The sequence below is a fragment of the Lemur catta genome, chromosome 7, assembly GCF_020740605.2.
Source record: "Lemur catta isolate mLemCat1 chromosome 7, mLemCat1.pri, whole genome shotgun sequence".
NCBI lineage: Eukaryota > Metazoa > Chordata > Mammalia > Primates > Lemuridae > Lemur > Lemur catta.
In genome coordinates, this window is record NC_059134.1 from 95,367,416 (window position 1) to 95,388,888 (window position 21,473).

The 21,473-nt window shown below is 34.9% G+C and overlaps 2 protein-coding genes across 2 annotated transcripts; both read right to left on the bottom strand.

The window, feature by feature from the left end:
* Positions 1-4,219: 4,219 nt before the first annotated feature.
* Positions 4,220-12,326, bottom strand: LOC123642107 (olfactory receptor 4C12-like). Its single transcript, XM_045557020.1, is given in 3 exon segments — positions 4,220-5,159; positions 8,081-8,133; positions 12,321-12,326. Coding segments are annotated over 3 exon segments (999 nt in total).
* Positions 12,327-13,791: 1,465 nt separating this feature from the next.
* On the bottom strand, positions 13,792-14,718 carry LOC123641805 (olfactory receptor 4A15-like). Its single transcript, XM_045556740.1, has one exon. The coding sequence runs from the start codon at positions 14,716-14,718 to the stop codon at positions 13,792-13,794; it is 927 nt and encodes a 308-aa protein (XP_045412696.1).
* Between the last annotated feature and the right edge of the window lie 6,755 nt (positions 14,719-21,473).

The following is a 21,473-nucleotide window of genomic DNA, read 5'->3' on the forward strand; positions in this document are numbered from 1 at the left end:
TGAATGTTTATAGCAGCACAATTCACAATCTCAAAGATGTGGAAACAGCCCAAATGCCCATCAGTACATGAGTGGATTAATAAAATGTGGTGTATGTATACTATGCAGTACTCCCCAGCCATAAAAAACATAGTGAACTAATACTTTTTTACTAACCTGGGTGTAACTGGAGATCACTCTGCTGTATTCACTATCAATAACTGTAAATTACAGCACTTGAATTTACCATGTTATATCAGTGTTCTTTAAATAGCCTCAGAAAATTCTGCTTTTTAATCTAAAATATCAGGATGGGGAGAGTATCTCAAGATAAATGATAAATGAGAATATTTTAGAAAGAATAAATATGTGCTTGTTGCATTTCTAAGCTATTAAGATTTAACTTGAATATGAAAGGCTGAAGATAGGTCTAATTTCATTAGACTTGAAGTAATTAGGAGCTCCTACTACCCTGCCCTCCTCCATTAAGCAAACAGGAATTTGCATTCTAATAGCTGCTGTTCATTTGACACATTTTGTATCAAGTACTGTTCTATGGACTCCACATGTATTATTTTATTCGTTTCCACATCCTTTCAGCTTGGTAATGTTATTATTCTCCTTAAGTATGAGCAGTCTAAGAGCCAGAAAGGTTATGTAACTAGTCCAAGTGTGCACAGTTCTTAACTGATAGGCTCATGGATTGCATTACACTTTACAGCCTGACCACAACACCCACACTTTGAAGCACTACATCACAAGTTGAAATCCTCTCTGAAAATGCAAAAATGTGAATTATAAATCTCACCATTTATCAGTTTATTGAAAATTCTGGTTATGCTAATCTCCCATTCTCCATGGAGAAAAGTCCATTTGGTGGCTGGCCAAAACGTGAAGATTTTTTCCAACCCTTCCTTCTACATCTAAGAGAGACAGGAGAAGAATCTCTGCCAGAGGAGGTAGAGAATGTCCCTCGCTGCTTACCAAGTGCCATCTTCCACATGGTTCAAGGAAAAATAAATAAACAAAAGTTTCATCCTTGGTTTCTCATTGCAATTTAAAGATGTTTCCCTGAGAGGTCATGAGCCTGTAGAATTGCTTCTTAGCTTCCCCCAGGGTTTGGAAATTTCCCCTGAGTATGATTTTCCAAACCCAATTTTATGTGGATTGTCTTGCTCAAGTGTTTGGAAAACTTTTATGTCTCTGATGAATTAGAGGATTTTGTTTTCTTTTTTTCTTTTTGATGTTCTCTTGGGTTTCTTTTTGAAGATGCTTTCATTTTCCTTTATGTTCAGGAATAAGACACTGTGCATACTGTGATGGAATCTGTAGTGTCTCTTTGGAAAATTTGGGCAATTGTAATTACCAAATAAAAGAGCTGAGTTTTGGGATAGGACAGTATGAATCCATAAGGATAACACCCATTGTCTTGGGACTAGGGTAGCAATGAGTGCTTATTTCAGGAGAACAGTTTATGTATAAGTATGCAAAGATTCAGAGGTTAATCAAAATTTTATCTTTTCCTCTCAGAAACTGATCTTGGGATTCCAAGACTTTAAAACTAAAAGCACCATTTGTAGAGATTAAAGAATCTTTTCTCTATTTATTTGAAAAGAAGATATATCATATCTGTTTAAGAAAAATGTAGCATTGGGACTGAAACCTGAAGGACAACTTTAACTTACTTCATCAGGCCCAGAAACCACACCAAACAATTTGTTGCTTTATACAATCTTCAAGTATTTTATCCTATGTATTTATATGTCAATTTTCATCCCACAGAAAAATGCAAAATTGAAGTGAGTTAAGGCCCAGAAACATCATCACTTCAATTGTCTGTGGAATTAAGACAAATTTGTTATTTTCATTTAACTGAAATTATATATGTGTGTCCTGACACAGAAGGATCATCTTACATGGACCACAGCCCTAGTCAGGGTGATATTTTGTAAATATCACTCAGCAAGAAGACTTCTGAATTCATTCTAGGACCCTCGTTCTCACTTCAAGCCACAGTTAGCATCTTCTACTTTATTATATGCCTTTCTTGGCTTACTATTTGTTTCTGTTAAAAGACACCTGCAGTGGATTGTTTATAGTAGCACAATTTGCAATTGTAAAGATGTGGAAATAACCCAAGAGCCCATCAGTACATGAGTGGATTAATAAAATGTGGTATATGTAGACCATGGAGTACTACTAAGCCATAAAAAATGATGAACTAATACTTCTTGTGTTAACCTGGATGGAACTGGAGTCCATTCTTCTAAGTGAAATATCACAAGAATGGAAAAAACAAACAGCACATGTACTCACCATTAAATTGGAACTAATCGATCAACACTTATGTGCACATATGGAAATAACATTCATCAGAAATAAAGCAGGAGGGAGGAAGGAGGAATGAATAGGTAAATTAACATCCAGTGGGTATGTTGTGCAATATTAGGGGATGAACACACTTATAACTTTGACTCAAAGGGTACTAGAGCAATTTATGTAACCAAAACGTTTGTGCCAAATAATATTATAAAATACAAAAAGAAAACAATAATAAAAATAAAAGAAATGCAAAAAAGACAAAGTATTGAAGATAATAGATGAAATATCATCGATAAGATATTCTCCTTTGGGTAATAGACCTGGGCTATAAGAGGGCAAAGTGCCATTTTCAAAAGGCACAGAATTCCACAATGTGCAGACTTACATCATTCCAACTGCATCCCTTTGAGGCTGTGTCTCTACTGACTGAGGAGCTCATCATAGTACCAGAGAATTCCCAGCCACCCTGCAGTGATTGGGTTTTCCCAGGGGCAGAGCTCCACTGGAGCCAGGCCAAGCTGATGCACCACAAGCACAAATCCAGGTCATGGTCTTATCCATTCACAGATTTGTTGCACAGCTAAGCTCTGTTCTTCAGTGACACATGATCCCACTACCTGATCACAGAGATGAAGAAAAGGGACTGGTACTCATTTTGGCCACTTAGAAATATCAGGACCGAGTTTTTCTGACATGTAGTCTGGTGCTCTCTTCACCTTTCAGAGGATTATCAAAATCATGTCATCTAACTGTAGGGTAGCTGCTGTTACTAAGGATTAAAATATGGACCTCAGCCAGAAAAAAATAAACACTAAATTTCTTCTCACTCCATGATACTCAAATAACATGTTTTCAATTTAGAAATATTGTAAGTTACGTAAGTGGTTTAGCTGAGAAATATTTCCTTTGGTTTACCATGGAGTAAAGATTCCCAAATTCTTTCCATATACCTTACAAACCATTTCCTAAAGCAGTATTCAAAAAGGATACCAGATTCAAGAACTGAATGTGCAACCATATTTTTAACAGTGAAGCTATTTTATGGATAAATTTTACTATTTGCTGTTGTAAAAGAAACTGCATTTAATTGCAACTAATGATTTTTAATCTAATAAATTGTCACTTTTCTAACATATAATCAAAAAATCTTTTATATACTAAACCATAATTAAATATTAGTCCCAAGATATTCTATAGTGAAAATACCATAGGGTATAAAGTAAGCACATTTGAGCTCAAGGATTATGTACATGTTCTATGATTTATTAGTAGTTATTTAACCTTTTAATCCTCCATTTTTCTGTACAGTAAGAACATTATTAGGTGTCAGTTTTATAAAGTTGTAACCATGTGAGGAAATTTAAGAATTTCACATAGGTTTAATACAATTAATTTTTATAATCATTGACAACTTTTACTCAGCAGAAGAAACCCAATGCATTTTTAAATATGATATATCAAGTGTGTGCCAAGAGAGTATTGGCAAGATCTTCTTTCTAAATTATAATATTAATATATTTCACACTCTCCTAGATACCAGTAGCCAATATTGCTTAAATATACAGGCACATTATACAACTCTGCAGTTAGAAGAGAAAATTTTTTTTTTTTTGCTGCAAAAAAGAGGGGTTCTCATCTATGTGTTCCATTTTTTTCTGATACCTTTTGATATGTTTGAAAAAGCACCAAATTTGGATCTAGATCAATGCACATTTGAACACTGGATCAGTTTCTGACATTGGGCTGGTTACTTAACTTTTCTGAATTTTGTTTTCTTCATCTGTAAAATTGAATAATCATAATAGTACCTACCTTGCAAAAGTGCGGTAAGAGTTAAGTGAGAGGTGGGGAAAAGACTTCAAAGTAATGAAATATAAAATGGAAAAGATTATGATGGAAATACAATCTTCATATTAGATCATTTATTATCTGAAATTGCATTTCTGTTTAATAACATTCTGAATGCATTTTTTACCTCTGCATTCCTTACTGTGTAGATAACTGGATTTAACATGGGAGTGACAAGAGTATAAAACACTGCTATGGCTTTATCCACGGGAAAGGTGGCTACTGGTCACAGATACATAAGAATACAGGGCACAAACAATAAAATAACAACTGTGATGTGGGAGTCACAAGTAGAAAGGGCCTTTTTCCTCCCCACAGAGCTGTGAGTCTTCAAGGAGCACAGGATGACCGCATAGGATATCAACAATGACACAAAGGTGATCACAGGGATTAGCCCACCATTGGCAGCAACCAGGAGACCAACAAGGAAAGTGTCAGTGCAGGCCAGTTGTATCAGTGGGAAAATGTCACACATGAAGTGATCCATGATGTTGGGGCCACAGAATGGGGGCCAGAAAGTAACTAAAATCTGCCCAATAGAGTGGAGAAAACCTACTGTCCAAGACACCCCCACCAGGAGGCAGCACATGCGGTGGCTCATCATGGTCACATAGTGCAGAGGTCTACAGGTGGCCACATAGCGGTCATAGGCCATGACCACCAGGAGGACAATCTCTGAAGCACCTAAGAAATGTTCAACAAAGAGCTGTGTCATGTAGCCCTTGAAGGAGATAGCTTTTGTCTCAGAGAGCAAGTCAGCTGGCATTTTAGGGATTATGGAAGAGGAATAGCATGCATCTATCAAAGATAAGAAAGCCAGGAAGAAATACATTGGGGAGTCCAAAGTCTGGCTACAGATTATGGTAACCACAATGAGCAGGTTTCCCACGACTGTGACAATGTAGGTGATAAGTAACACCAAAAATAGAATTCTCTGTGTCTGAGGATTCTGTGTGAGTCCCATCAGAATGAATCCAGTCACATTCATTCTGATTTCCTTTATTTCAATGCTGATGACAAATTCAGAAGTGGTGGATTAACCTGTAAAAACAAAATTCTTAATGGAAAATGTGATGAGCACTATCTAGTTTGAGTTTTCAGGAAACCAAAGGCATTTTAATAACAGAAGCTATTTTCTTTCATGGGAGAAGAGAAGAAACATGCTTTTCTTTTTCTATTTTATAAAAAAAGATACGAGAATAAATATTTGAAGCTGTTTAATGCAGCTTCTAATGAGTATTCTGAATTCCCGGTCTCTGGAGGACATCCAGGCAGAGAGAACTCACCTGTAAAAAATCTGACTCCTTCTCAGCCAGGAAGAAATGTTAGAAAACTCCTCCTTAAATATATTTTGAAAAACTCTTTTACAACTCTTGGTTCATGTTCAGCACACTGTTGATATACAGATTAATTCTAATTCACCCGCCTCCCTTGTTCTATTTAAATGCTCTTTAAATAAGCTGCAGAGAAGAGGGCTCTGTCTGTCTTGTTCTCCTTTTTATGCCCAGCACTTGGTTCAGTGTCTGAGTCACAAAGGTATTCAATAAATATTGATTGAGTAAACAAATAAGTCAGAAGACTCTGCTTATTTCCTGTGTTTTTAAACTCTGTATACAGCTTTCACCCTTTGGATCTACTCTCACTCTTTTCCACCTCGGATGGTTGTTTTTCAAGGTCAGCTTTAACCAGCTGCCTTACCTCTGGCCAACAGGTGAATGCTAGCGATCAGGGAGGGGAGGAAAGGATCACAGGGCATTTATTTGGTTGGTTCCTCCCTGTGGTTTGTCAGTGGCTTGGGTGCCTTTAATTAAGATTACAGTTCTTTGGGGAGGACCTTTGCTACTACAATGCCTTTTGGATTCCTATAATCACCTTCTCCCTTGCTCTCTCCGGCCTACTTGTGGTAATGGTTGCCTACTGTTACCAGCTCTCGGGTGCTTTATCATGCCTTAGTAGTTTTCTTTAAACCTAGCCATACCTTGAAAAGTAATCTTCACTAAATCCTCTTTAATTTTTCATTCTGAGTATGCTGTTTCTTGCCAAGACTCCAAAGGATGCAGAAAATTTGTATTTTTCCCCTGTAAATACAGTTGATCCTTGAACAACACAGGTTTGAACTGAGTGGGTCCACTGATTCGTGGATTTTCTCCTGCTTCTGCCACCTCTGAGACAGCAAGACCAATCCCTCCTCTTCCTCCTCCTCTGTAGCCTACTCAGCATGGAGACAATGAAGACGAAGACCTTTGTGATGATCCACTTTCACTTAATAAGTAGTAAATATATTTTTCTTCTTTATGATTTTCTTAATAACACTTTCTTTTCTCTAGCTTACTTTAAGAATACAGTATATAAAATGTATAGCATACAAAATATGTGTTAATCGACTGTTTATAAGTAAGGCTTCCCATCAATAGTAGGCTATTAGTAGTTAAATTTTGGGGAAGTCAAAAGGCATTTGTGGATTTTTGACTGCACAGGGGCTGTCACCCCTACCCCCAGCTTTGTTTAAATGTCAATTGTAAATAGAAATAAATAATAAAAAAATATTTTCCTTTTATATAAATTTATTTTATTTAAAAGCATCTGTACTTCTTTTGATATATAATGGCTAAATATATTTAATTTTTGTCAGGAAAAATATTGCAAAAGACGTTTAAATGTAATACAAAAATCACTAGATATCTTCAATCTCTGTGTTTTCTTAGCCTTCTCTTTGGGGCTAGATGATTCTATGGAGTTTGTGCCTTTCACTATCTTTGAGCTATTTTACAACTCTATAAAATATTTAAAGTCCATATATTCTTACCCTGTTTGTTATTTCATCATGGGTTTTTCTGTTTTATTGTATTTGGGATTTATTTCTATTTAATCAACTTATAAAGATTTCTTTTCAAACTTGCTTTGAAGTCAAATGGAAACAAAACATGCTATTAAAGAACATTCTTATTAACATTATTCTACTCCTCATATTAGACTTCGCTAATATGAGTATTCTTGTCCATAAGTACATCCACGCTGTTGTATGTCATTTGGCCATGGTGTTTGCATGTGTGTGTGTGTTGGGGTGGCGGGAAGGGTTACCTAATAGAATATAGTTTTAAGTTTTATTTAAAAATAAATTTATAAGTTCAATTCCAAATATGTATTGATTATCTACTATATTCCTGACACTCTAGGAAGTGGAAATATAGTAGTGGAAAAAAGAAAAACAGATAAAGTCTCCATTTTCATGTTCTAGAAGGGAGAGACAGTAGGGAGTAAATTAAAAAAATGAATTATATAGTATGTCCAAGTGCAATACCTGCCATGAGAAAAGTAAAGTAGAGTAAATGATACATGGTGGCTGCAGAGAGGGATCATTTTCCGCAAGGTAGTCGGAGAAGGCTTCCTGGAGAGGGAATACATAAGCAGGCCTGAAGGAATTGAGGAAGGAGCCAAAAAGATATCTAAGGAAAGAGGTTCCAGGTAGAAATACCAGCAAATGAAAAGTCCCTGAGGAGGAAGCATGGTTAGTACCAGTGATCTGAGGATGCAAGTGTCACTAGAGTGGCACAGGCCAGGATTGGCTGCTGGCAGATCTTGTAAGGCCTTTAGATCATTGTAAGGGGTATAAGTTTATTCTAAATTACAAATAGGTTTTGTGCTTTGGAAGGTTTTGCATGTCAGCAGAATGACATGATCTGACTTAATTGTCCATTGGATTATTATGGCTACTGTAAGGAGAGTAGGCTATAGAGGAGCAAGAGCAGAAGCAAGGTGACAAGGGATGATGTTATTGTAACTGCCCAGCTAAAAGGTGATAGTGGTTTGGACCAGGACGGTCGTAGTGGAAGTGGATGCATGGTGAAGGTGGATCCCATAGAATTTTTTTCCTTTTTTCTTTCAGGATGCTACAGGGGTATAAATGTTAAGGTTACATATATTGCCTCACCCCACCTGAGTCAGAGCTTCTACCATGTCCATCCCATAGAATTTGCTGATGGCCTTGAAGTAAGGTATAAAAAGAGAAAAGAATAAAAATTACTCCAAAGTTTTTGGACTATACAACCTAAAGACAATGTTGCCATTTATTGAGAAAATTTTATATATGGAAGCCACAACTAACGCAGCCAACATTTTCTTGGGTTGTGCCACACATACTCAATTTTTATATCAACATTGAGTCAGGCATAATTATTATTTTAATTTAACAGATGAAATAACTAAGACTTAGTGTAAGGAAGTTGTTCAATGTTTCTTTGTAGGCTGTAACTCCAGCCTCCCATTGGTATAAAGAGCAAAGGCAATTCTATAAAATGTATTTAACATCTGAAACTCTGTACTATTTTCTGTAAAGTGAAGATTATTGGCTCAGACAGTAACTGTGAAAGTAAAAAAGATACTAGCTCAATAATTGGCACAAATTAGGTATGAATATAAAGTAAGTAGCTGCCAATATCAGCTATTTTAATTCATATTGAAATTTTTAAGAGTATGATGTCATTATTGACTGAAAATGGATGACATTTGATCATGACTATTAAAATCATACCGTTCTTTCTATGAGGCCGTACCTGTGTATGCCACCCAAAAGCAAAGGATTAATATAAAGAATGACATGTTTGTCTATCATTTATCTGCATGGATTTTAACCACTCAACATTTATTTTTTTTCTTGTTTACCAGTGTGACTGTATGCTATTTAACATGCACGCACACACACACACACATACATCACACACATCAAATTATTGGTTATTTTGACATTAGGCAGATATAGACAGTGTTTCTCACACACGATTACATTTTTAATAGGGATGTCAAATGTAATTTTCTGATATAAAGAAATATATTTACTTACAAGAGTTGTTATTCACTGATACTCTTTCCTTTAAATCATTTTTTTCTACTTTACTGCTCAGCAACCTCCCTCTACCACAAAGAAAGATCTCTGCCTGTTCACTGCTCTCCATCACCTTCTAATGCCTCTAGATGTGTTTTCATGCTGAAGATAAAGTGAAACGTTAAAGTAGGTAATAGTATGATAACTTTGTAACTGCCTAATCTTAAAAGATCCACCTGAGTTTCCCACCACCTCAAAAAGCAAATGACTGCTATTTCTTGCATAAAGATATTAAGAATTTGGAAACATTAAGGCTCCAACTATTTCCCATATATTTTCAAGCGAGAAAATTTCAACTCATACAGAGAAGTTTGTGTTTCACTGACTTCACATGTGATACTAACAGCCACATCTGTCACTGATAACCATAATGTTTTCACAAACCTCTCTCATCTAGGAACAGATATTGAATAATCAAGAGCACATTTCCAAACAATGCTCTTCCTCTCTTAGAACCAAACTACATGTGTGTTGAGAATGGAAAGTTCTACTAAGCATTTAATTAATACAAAAGCTATAAATCATTTCAGTGTGTTTAAATAGAGTATCAGTTTTTGTCTTTAGGAATTAAGGAAATATTTCTCCAAAGTCTTTCAACTTAATGGAGATATGTATATGCATTTACTATATTGTTAAAGTTTATACATTTTTTGAAAAACAGGCAAATGATGCAAAATTATTCACGGAAAAATAAAGAAAATAAATGTAGCAAACCAGCATTATTATGTTTATTATAAAACTGAAATATTTTTCTCATTCTTTTTATTTATCTGTATTTAATATTTTTCTGCATTATTATTAACATACTAGTCTCACTTTAGGAAAGACAGCTTTAAAGAAATTTTGATACTCTTCTGAATGCTCCAATAGCTCTTTCTCATCTCTATTTCCATTTTTGTGGTCTTAGAAATATTGAAATTTCTGAGAAATTTAAATACTAAGGAAATTAAGGATAATTTCCTCATAAGAGAGGTGAATAATTTATTGAATTATAAACTTCTGTGTGAAGGTTACCATTATTAGTACCTGTAATTATCAAAAGCGAATATTAATTGACTGCTTCACACTCATTAGGCACTGTGAAAAGCCCTTTATATAGATTATTTCATCTAATATTTTTTAAAAGAGGCATATGTGGCAGGAATACTCCTTCTTCTATTTTACAGATAGAAACACTGAGACATGGAGAGGTGAGACCTTATACTCCAGGACATGCAGGTAATGGAGAGCAGACCTGAAGACATAACGCAAGTCTGTCAAGCCTCAAGTCCTGATCTTAGCTTGGCTCCCCAGTGCCGCCCATGCAAAAACTTACCTAGGTCACTAGCATTATCCCTCTTTAAACTCCATCTTTCAAAAAGGCTTTAAGGAGACTATTCCTCATCCTAACTTATAGAGGCATAAAAAATTGATTTAAACAACACTTGGGAATTTGAAACATGTCAACTTCTGAGATTCCTCTAAGAAATTCCTATCTCCCTTCTCAGGAGAATGCAGAATTGTTAATTTACTTACAATTACACACTGCATAAGGACATTTCAATCAATAAAGAGCACATGTGGAATGGTGGTCCATTAAGATTATAATACCACATTTTTACCATGCCTTTTCTATCTTTAGTTATGTTTAGATACGCAAATACTTGGCATTGTGTTGCAAATGCATACAGTATTCAGCACAGTAACATGCTATATAGGTTTGTGGCCTAGGAGCAATAGGCTCTACCATATAGCCTAGGTGTGTAGTACGCTAGAGCATCTAGGGTTATTTAAATATACTCTATGATGTTTACACAATGACATTGCCAAATGATGCATTTCTCAGAATATATCTTTGTCATTAAGTCACACATGACTGTATTTATTTATCTTAAGTCAGTTAAAAACAGGATTTTTAACCTGTTCTAAATTCTATATTAAAAAGAAATATACATACAGCACTCATTATTTGTAAGGAACTTCTATATTAATCTCAAAATAACCCTATGAGATGAGTACATTACTCCCAATTCATAGATAGAAAAGGCAAGGCTTAGAACGGTTTATTTCATTTATCCAGAATGGTGTACCTAGTAAATGGTAGAACTACAAGCCAATTTCTGCTCTTTCAGTTCCACCGTGTTCACTGGCAAATTTAAGAGCTCTCCAAAATGCAAAATCTCTGGAAAGTGTTGGACTATGTTTCATTTTAAGCAAATTCATAATCTTGGATTTCATATTATATTAAAAGAGAGTTTTCTAAGAATTCAAGCACATAGAGGCCCGATTTGATCTATGAATAGGTAAACCAATAGATGTATGTTTTTGTGACTGGGGGAAGACTATGGCAATATAGTATCATGTTGTATATGCTCTTCCAGATCATTGCCATTTCCATATCAAGAGGTAGGGTCTATCCTCTCTACTGGAACATGGTGTGTACTATATGATTATCTTGACGAATGGAATACGGTAGAAATGATTGTATTAATATGTAACTTCTAAGGTTAAGTAAAAAAAAAAGATAAAGATAACACAACTTCTGCTTGACTCACCCTCTTGGGACACATACTTTTTGGAGCACTCAGCCACCATGTCAAAAGTCCCATTGTGCTAAAGCCTGCATACCTGAGAGACCATGTGGAGAAACCACATAGAAATAGGGGCATATACCCAAGGAGCCCCAGCTATTTTAGCTCCCACTATTCCACTGTTCAAGACTTTCAGACCTATGTGCAGACATGTGAGTGAAGAAACTTTTTAGGTGACTTTAGCAACAGCCTATTCCTGACTGCAACCCCATGAGCCAGAAATACCCAGCTGAGCTGATTACAAATTTATGACCCACAGAAAGTATCTGAAATAATAATAAAGTTGTTGTTGTTGTTTTATGGCACTAAATGTTTGGGTGACTTGTTACACAGCAGCAGTATCTAAAACACTACAATAATTTAGACATATAGTATTGGCTCCTGAATAGACTAATTGAACAAAATAGAAAACTAGAAAATAGAATAATTGATATGTAAATACATATGAAGGTGGTAGTATTGCAGGATAGTGAAAAAGTGAATGATTATTCAATAAATGTCCTGGGAAAATTTAATTATTTTTATGAAAAGAAAGCAAAGTGTATTTCTACCTCACACCTTACCTGAATATTCAAACCCTATATGGATTAAATAAGTTATTGTAAAAAGAAAAACTATAAGTTTTTAGAGAAAATTATTTCTATATAAAAATCATGGCAAGAAAGGACTTTGAGAAATATGTGCAGAGGACTTTCTTCCTGAGTTCAGCTTCCTCATACCTGCATCTTGGCTTGGGTGGTGAATCCTTGATCCCTACTGTGTTTCTTCCAGTACCAATTGCCAGATTCTCCAATTGCAATAATTATGAAGTTTCTAAATTCCTATATTGGATTCCTTTTTCATTAAAAAATCTAGAATACATTCTATTTCCTTCACTAAAGAATAAATAAAATTTCAGGGTGGACTTTTATTCAACTTATTCAATCTGTTGAAGTACTGAATGCACTAATATTAAGCGCACTAAGTAAATGTCTTGTAAATTGACACAAGGATTAAAAAACACAACTTTTTGCTTTATTGTATATGCTGTGGGTTGATTTTTCTACAAGGCAATATGTAATTCAAGAACCTTTAAAAATTATCTTTGTAATACAGTATTAATTCTTCAAATCTACTATAGAGCAATTGTAAACACAGAAGATACCTTTGATCTATCTAAAGTCAATGAGAACATACAGTTTACAGATAATCAGAAAGGCATTCATTGTGCAAAACAAAACAATATGTTCCCAAAATGTTTAAAATTCATAGTGTTTTTCTCTTTTTAAAAAGTGCACCCAGAGAGTTAACTTAAGGTAGGCAGATTCTATGGACTCTACTGTGATATGAATGACTTAAACGCATATTTTAACTGTTGGAGGAGGCCAATTGATCTAGATATACATAGAGTGTGGCTGGACATTTTTCTATCCAAAAGTTGGTCAGAATGTATCAAATCAATCATATGCTACCTGTATGTACATCTTAGCTCTGTAACAGTATGCAGTTGATAAACTTCATTTCTCATGGAGTTATCCTCACCTGTGAACATATTATGTGAATCTTTAAATCAATTAATTTGACCAAAACATTTATTTTTACTGTTAGATTAACACATTTTAACAATGTGAAATTTTAAGTTTAAAATATCAATCTCTTTAACTAAAGGGAACAAGTTCTATTAGGTCATGTTTTTACGTGCCAGAGAGGTACCACAGCCCACAAACAAGAATACATTTTTAATGTTCTCACTACGAAAAATGATAAGTTGGTGAAGTTATAGCTATGTTAATTAGCTTGATTAAATCTTTCTATAATGGATACATAGCTCAAAACATCACATTGTATCACATAAATATATAATTATTATTTATCAATTGAAAATAAATAAGAGAAAAAAGATAAATTGAAATATTTTTTAAAAAAATAAGAACTTGAAATAAAACTAAAAATTGTTGTTCACCAAAGAATCTTCACACAGTATGATTACATAAACAGTATAAGGGACTAATTAAACCTATGCAATTCTCTTGGTCTCTAAGGGGTATAGTGTATTCCACTTCAATAAATATTAATTTATATGGCTGTTTCAGAATAAATAGGCTAAATAACCAAAAAGAATGACAACAAAATGGAGTAACTGATAGTGGAAGTATTCCTTGCTTCTGTGAAAAAAATGAATGTCATGTTCTTCTATTAGGTATACAGCCCTCATCCAACTAAGGTCACTTTTTTACTCCACAGTTTCCTCATGGCGTTTTTCATTTCTGCATTCCTCAGGGTGTAGATTAGGGGGTTCAGCATGGGCGTTATCAAAGTTAAAAACACACTCATGAACTTATCAATGGGAAGGGTAGAATTGGGCCTTGCATATAGGAAGATACAGGGGACAAAGAATAAAATGACCACAGTCATGTGGGACGCGCAGGTGTACAAAGCTTTGCGTTTCCCTTCCAAACTCTGAGCCTTCAGAGAGCATAATATGACCCCATAGGAAAGGAGGAGAATGAAGAAAGTGACAGTACAAAAGGCCCCTCCATTAGCCATCATGGAAAGTCCAATGAGGTAGGTGTTGGTGCAAGAAAGTTCCAACAAGGGATACATATCACACAGGAAGTTGTCAATAACATTGGGGCCACAAAAAGGGAGCTGATAAATAAAAACAAATTGAATTAATGAATGCAGAAAGCCTCCAATCCATGCCACCAACAGCATGAGAACACACACCCACCGATTCATGATGATCAAATAATGAAGTGGTTTACAGATGGCCACGTAGCGGTCATAGGCCATCACCACCAAAAGAATGATTTCAGCACCACCGAATAAATGATCTATAAAAACTTGAGTCATACAAGCCTGAAAAGAAATGGTCATTTGCTCAGAAAGCAAGTCTGTGATCATTTTGGGAGCAATGGCGGTTGAATAGACAGTATCTATAAATGATAAATAAGCCAGAAAAAAGTACATGGGGGAACCCAGGGACGGGCTGGCCGCGACGGTCACAACGATGAGCAGGTTGCCCAGAACTGTCACAATGTAGATGAGTAAGAACATGACAAACAGAACTTTCCGGCCCTCAGGGTTCTGTGTGAGCCCCAGGAGGATAAATTCAGTCACATTGTTCTTCTTTCCCATCTTCTTCTAAAGATATTGAACTCAGGTGTCAGAGCCTGCAAACAAAAGGGCCCATAATGAATTTGAGATGATCGCAAGCTCCATGTCAAAACTGTAAAGCCTTAGTCAACAGTGTTCCCTGGAGGGCCTCACACAGGGCAGCTCATTAGAAAATACGTGTGTGGAATGTCCTTCCTCAACTACCGTCTTCATTTTCACAAATTTCTTGGTTCAGCTGCAGTGATGAGACTTCAGCATTGTAACTGGAAGGTATATAGGAGCAGATATATCTGAGATGATCTACTGAAATCAAGACAGCTGCTTTCTCCAGAGTGTCTCTCACAAATACTGCATTTTTGATATTATGTTTTTCTCTTGAAGGTGTCTTGGCTCTCTAAAATCTACTATGTGAAGAATCTCATATGTTTTGGCTCTACTTATTTGCAGATATAAAGTAATACCCAGTAATACCCCGTGCATGGAACATAAAATTATAGGCTGATGTTCAAATATTTACCTTTGTGAAATACTTTGCTATCATCTCATATAGCACCTATCATCTAAGAGTAACTCACTCACAGCAATGAAAAAACCAGGCACATCATGAGTGCTCATTGAATACTTACTATAATTAAAGTGAATTTCAAAGCTCATGAGAGAGCAAGTGAATGGAGATAGTTGCATTAAATTCTTACCAGCCATGAAAGTCCAATGAAGGCAATGTTTTATTTGAAAATACATATGTACATACACATACACATACACACAGACACACACACAAAAACTGAATTGCCATTTATTACAACCTAGGATGTTAAAGGAAAAAAAATGGATAATAGGATTCAAAGTGGATGGGCACTGCACATTTTCCCCAGCTTTCAAATTTGTTTGGAATGTATTATGTTTTAACCACGATCAATTCAGAATGTGAAAAATAAACGTTTTGGGCAAAATAATTGTATAGTAGAACAAATGCTAAAAATCTGGAAATATTAGTTGATTTTGATCTTAGTCATTTTGAGAAAATCATGTTCTGCCTTATATTCCTTATTGGAAATGTAATGAGTTTTCCAGATACGCATTTCTGCATTCTTCCATTGGCATCTTTATCCTAAATGACATAATATCATTTTTGGCAGCAGACTGTTTTTATATTAATCAGCCTGATTTAGCATGTGTTAAACGTCATTTGGTTATTAAGATAATCAATACATGAGTTATTCTGTTCATTAGTTCTTGGCTATCTGAGTTCATGCCGAATATAAGACATTCATTCTATCTTGAGTAAAGTAAATAAACTGCAGGGCCTTCCAGATGATAACCAGGACCCATTTTATGTACAACATGTGCAACTTTGTATTAGCAGGATTATTTTAAATATGTTCTATTCTAGTGTCTACATTTGTTGATGGTCATTTGTGAAGGTCAGGAGATCATTCTATCTTTTGTGCCTCTAGGTGAGCCAAGTTACACTCAAGCATGAGAGGGAGAACAAAAGTGTAGACAGAAAGAAAATAAGAGATAACTGTGAAAAGGCAGATAGAAACCAGCAAAGGCCATAAACTGAATGAAATAGGGTTTAAAATAGGTAAGCATTTTTGTTGGGGGATCTGAATGAGTTGAGAATAGAGGAATTTCAGATTCATGATGCTGTCAATCAGGTCGTGGCCTGGAAGGTAATAGCATTAGGACCATCACTTGCCACTAGGAATCTTTATGTTTCTGGGTAAAAAAAAAAGTCCAAATTTAAACTTTAGGATGGACCAATAGGAAAGACCAACTGCCTAAAGAATGAGTTCCATCTTTGGGGCTTCTGATATTTAATTGCATATGTACATGATTAAATGTCCTCACTCACAATTATGAAGCTATATATGCATTTATAATACAAAATTAATACTCACAGTTCATAGGAGCTGTCTGAGCATTCAAGGGATAACTTCCAGCAGGAGGATGTCTCTTGCTCAACCCTTGAGCACTTACAAGATTTACTTGTGTATCACACTGTAAGTGCTCAGGCAATATTTCACTATTAAAAAATGTCTTAGCAGCATTATTATTATTCTAAACTATCAAAAATTATCAAGCCATATGAATGATATAAAATTCTAGGGTCGGGCGTGGTGGCTCACGCCTGTAATCCTAGCATGTGGGAGGACAAGGTGGGTGGATTGTTTGAGCTCAGGAGTTTGAGACCAGCCTGAGCAAGAGCAAGACCCTGTCTCTACTAAAAATAGAAAGAAATTATATGGACAACTAAAAATATATACAGAAAAAATTAACTGGGCATGGTGGCACATGCCTGTAGTCCCAGCTACTCGGGAGGCTGAGGCAGGAGAATTGCTTGAGCCCAGGAGTTTGACGTTGCTGTGAGCTAGGCTGACGCCACAGCACTCTAGCCCAGGCAACAGAGCGAGACTCTGTCTCAAAAACAACAACAACAACAACAACAACAACAAATTCTACACTTTATCAAGATTATGTTTTACGAAAAAAAGAAACATATCTGATTCAAACATCAGAGATTCTTCAAATTTCTTAACATATTCAATGAGAACGAATAAATCATTAAGAAATGCTCAAAAATGTCAATCCATGGTGTATCCCACATGACAATTAAAATAATGTAAATCAAGTAGATCTATACTATGCCAAATTCAACAAGATAAGATAAAAATAAATCGCTTGTATAGTATGCGAGTTTTGAGTTTAATTGAAATATATGATCATAATCCATACCTAAATATTTCTATTTAACTCTCTTTACAATAAAAACTGTTTCCTATGTAAACAATAGCTGTTTTGAATAATAAAGCATTGACCATAGATATGATGCAGGACGAATTTGAGGTGCTAATAAACATCTAATCAGTTCATCAGATTGTTTTCCAAACAAGATAAATTTTAAAGAAATATCACATTTTTTCTAAGTTAGTATTTTCATAATAATGTAAAAATACTATCTCTAAAACCTGCATGTGGTTGAATGGACTTTTCTGACAAATAAAGAAAGCAATAATCTGAGAAGTTAAATTGCCAATCTCATATACAGTCATGGTCAGTTTTGTTTTATACTTCTTTGTAATTTTGCAAGGGTGGGCTGGTATGCCTGCATTACTATAGTTTCAGAGAGCTCATTTTCCAAATTCTGGTTTGGAATTTGAGCTTCAGAATCCATATACACCAAATGGGTATATTTGGATAAATTATTCAACAGCATCATCTGTGTAATGAGAATTATAATAGCACCTAACATGGAAAGTAGTTTTAAGGATTAAATAGGACAGTGCAAATAAAGCTCACCAAAATTTTTTGGCAAATAATAAACACTAAATAAATTCAAAATACTATTTACTATTATTTGTTTTCCCATATAATTTTAGTGCCACATTTTTGCAATTGATATTATATAAATTTCTCCAAGTCCACTCTCCTCTCTATCCACTCTCCTCTCCTGGATAGGAAACATTCCCTATAGGATGGATGGATTGTCATTATTTTACATAGCTATGGAGGTTGTCCTTTCCATTCCCACTCACATTACTGTGTGGAAATTCACTGTCTTTCTCTATACCTTGTTTCCCTCTTTGAAATTTATCATTGAAACTAAATTTAATCTGAGGGTCCTTTTAGGAAATTAGAGGGTCAACTGAGTGCATACTGTGGTGTGTTCAATTTCATTCACTACATTCTAAGAACTTAAAAATGAGAAAATGTCCGTGCAATTAACTCATAGGCAGAAGGAGACGTTGGCATTTTCCTTTAGGTTCTGTAGAGATTATACCCAACAAATTTCATAATCTCTTTTTCCACAGAGACTAAAATACTCTTTCTAAGAAGGCATAAGTGCAGGTTCATGAATTTAATGAGTAACTCGATTTCCCAGAACATTTTTCCACATTTTGTGATAAGGGGCTATTAATTTACATATCAAAATGTTATTTTGGGCATATGCAGAAAAGAATATTTATGAGACTGGAACAAATATTTGTACATCAATGTTTATAGAAGCAGTATTCACTAGTCAAAAGGTAGAAACAACTCAAATTTCCATCAACTAATAAATTAATAAACAAATTGTGATATACACACACAATGGGATATTTGGTGTGGATGTGGAGAGATAGGGACACTCATACACTGCTGGTGGGACTGCAAACTAGTGCAACCTCTGTGGAAACTAATATGAAGATACCTCAGAGAGCTACAAGGAGAACTACTATTTGATCCAGCAATCCCATTACTGGGCATCTACCCAGAGAAGAAAAAGGCATTCTATAAAAAAGACATCTGCACTAGAATGTTTATAGCAGCACAATTCACAATTGCAAAGATGTGGAAACAACCCCAGTGCCCATCAATACATGAGTGGATTAATAAAATGTGGTATATGGATATCATGGAGTTCCGCTCAGCCACAAAAAAACAATGGTGACCTTGCACCTCTTATTATCCTGGATAGAGCTGGAGCCCATTGTAATAAGTGAAGTATCACAAGAATGGGAAAATAAGCACCACATGTACTCACCATCAAATTGGTATTAACTGACCAACACTTAAGTGCATATATGGTAGTAACATCCACCGGGTATCAGGCAGATGGAGGGGGAGGAGTGGATAGGTATATACACACATAATGGGTGTGGTGTGCACCATCTGGGGGATGACATGCTAGAAGCTCTGACTTGGGTGGGGCAAAGGGAATATGTAACCTAAACATTTGTAACCCCGTAATATGATACAATTAAAAAAACAGCCTTGAAAATGAATAAATTATGACACATGCTGCAACATAGATGAACACTGAAGACATGCTGAGGTATGAAAGAAACCAGACACAAAGGAAAAAATACATTATGATCTCACTTTTATGAGGCACCTGGAATAGTCCTATTCATAGAGACAGAAAGTGCAACAGTGGTTACCGGTGGTTAAGGGGAGGAGGGGAGAATGTGGAATTATTGTTTACGGGTACACAGTTTCAGTGTGGAATGATGAAAAATTTTGGAGATGGATAGTGATGATGGTTGCACAACAGTATATTATGTATGTTTTAGAAAAATAAAAAAAAAAATCAGCAGAAATAAAACATCTATACAGAACCAGAACATTTAAAAATACATATAAAAGGTACAATTTGTAAAGAGCTATAGAAATCCTCACTATTAACTTTAATGTATGAAAATACAAATAAATAATTGGGTTCTCAAACTTATATAAAGCAATATAAAAGAATTTATTCTGAAGACCACATATTTGTCACATTATATTGTTATGTTGTGTTATGCATTTTCTCTATTTCAGTTTACATTTAAGTAAATCTAGTGAAAAATTTGGACAAAAGAATGGCCATTGCACTTATTCTAATAATATCCTATACAATGAAACAAATGCATGTGCTACCTTATTGTTGGAGATTCTGGAAAAAAACATTTGAGATCAAATGATAAAACCATCTTGTTAAGAAATATACACAATTCATTCAAAGTCTATTTTGCCAGTAATATAATAGCAATGAACAGTTTTTGTAAATATGTTACCTGGATTTCTAGTTCATCTTTGGTCACTTGTTACAAAGCCAGGCTTCTGCAAGTTTATCTTTGGTCCTAGAAGGTAACAGCTTCTTTTGATAGCAGACAAGTCAGAATTGCCACCATATCAATCCAGGCGTGACTGTGAAGAAAAGGGCACACTCAGTCACCGAAGCTGTAAATGCCTTGTCACACAGGGACATATCTCTTTTTACCTGCACAAAGAATGACCATCTTCTTCAACTTTCATAAACATTTTACAGTTTGGATTATGGAATTATCCAGAGTTAGCTTCAAGAATAAACAGTTGATATATTTGAAAGGTGTTGGGAATATGTATCAAGAATTAAACAAATTTAAAACCTCACTTACTGACCTAAATAATTTGAACAAAACTTTTATACTATTTTTAGTCAATAGTGCACAAAACTGGATAATCTGAAAAATGAGCTTTGTTTTGGATATTTTTAAAGTATTTGTATGACATAATTATTATGGTTCATGTCTAATAAGGTAATGGTATTTATTAATACTTTATATCTTCATGGTAACATTAATACCCAAGGGGAAATCTTCTCCCTGATTAGGAAAGACATTACTGGACACTTAACAATAAACAGGAAAATACTTCACTGAGATGTTCAAACTGTTTATCCCCAAGGCCACATTCAAATTATATTCACTGAGGAATCATGCCCCAGAGAACTGAGACCTCCCTCCCACATGTTCCTTCCAGTGCATGCTGTATTTCTAGAATCTCCTCCTGGACAATAACTTTAAGACAATTAAGTGGAAAAAAAAATAGAAATCCAACAGCAAAGGGTAAGTCATTTATTAACAGCAAAGATATAAGTTTGCATAAACAAGAATTCTTTTTTTAAATTAATCAGCATATATTGTAAAATCAAAAACCAAGAAGACACTGGAGTAAAAAGAAAAGCACGAGCGTTTGTGTATTGCAAACATACTTAAAGGGAATGGCACAAGATCATAGCTAATCAACTCACTAAAAGTTTCAATGAAATTCAGATGAGATAATATCCACATATCAAATACAAGTTAGAAGTTTTGTCCAGAAGAAAAGAATCTTTCTAAAAAAGAAATATAGAAATTAAGACCTATAATTTAAAAGAGATTATTATGAAATTATATAAGGAAAAATAAAAATAAATACAGACATTTTTTCACACTTGATATTCATATGTCTTTTATATAATAATGGCAGCTCCTTAAATCTAACTATCT

Coding starts and splice junctions, on each gene's coding strand:
- LOC123641805 (XM_045556740.1), bottom strand. CDS start 14,718: ATGGGAAAGAAGAACAATGTGACTGAATTTATCCTCCTGGGGCTCACA.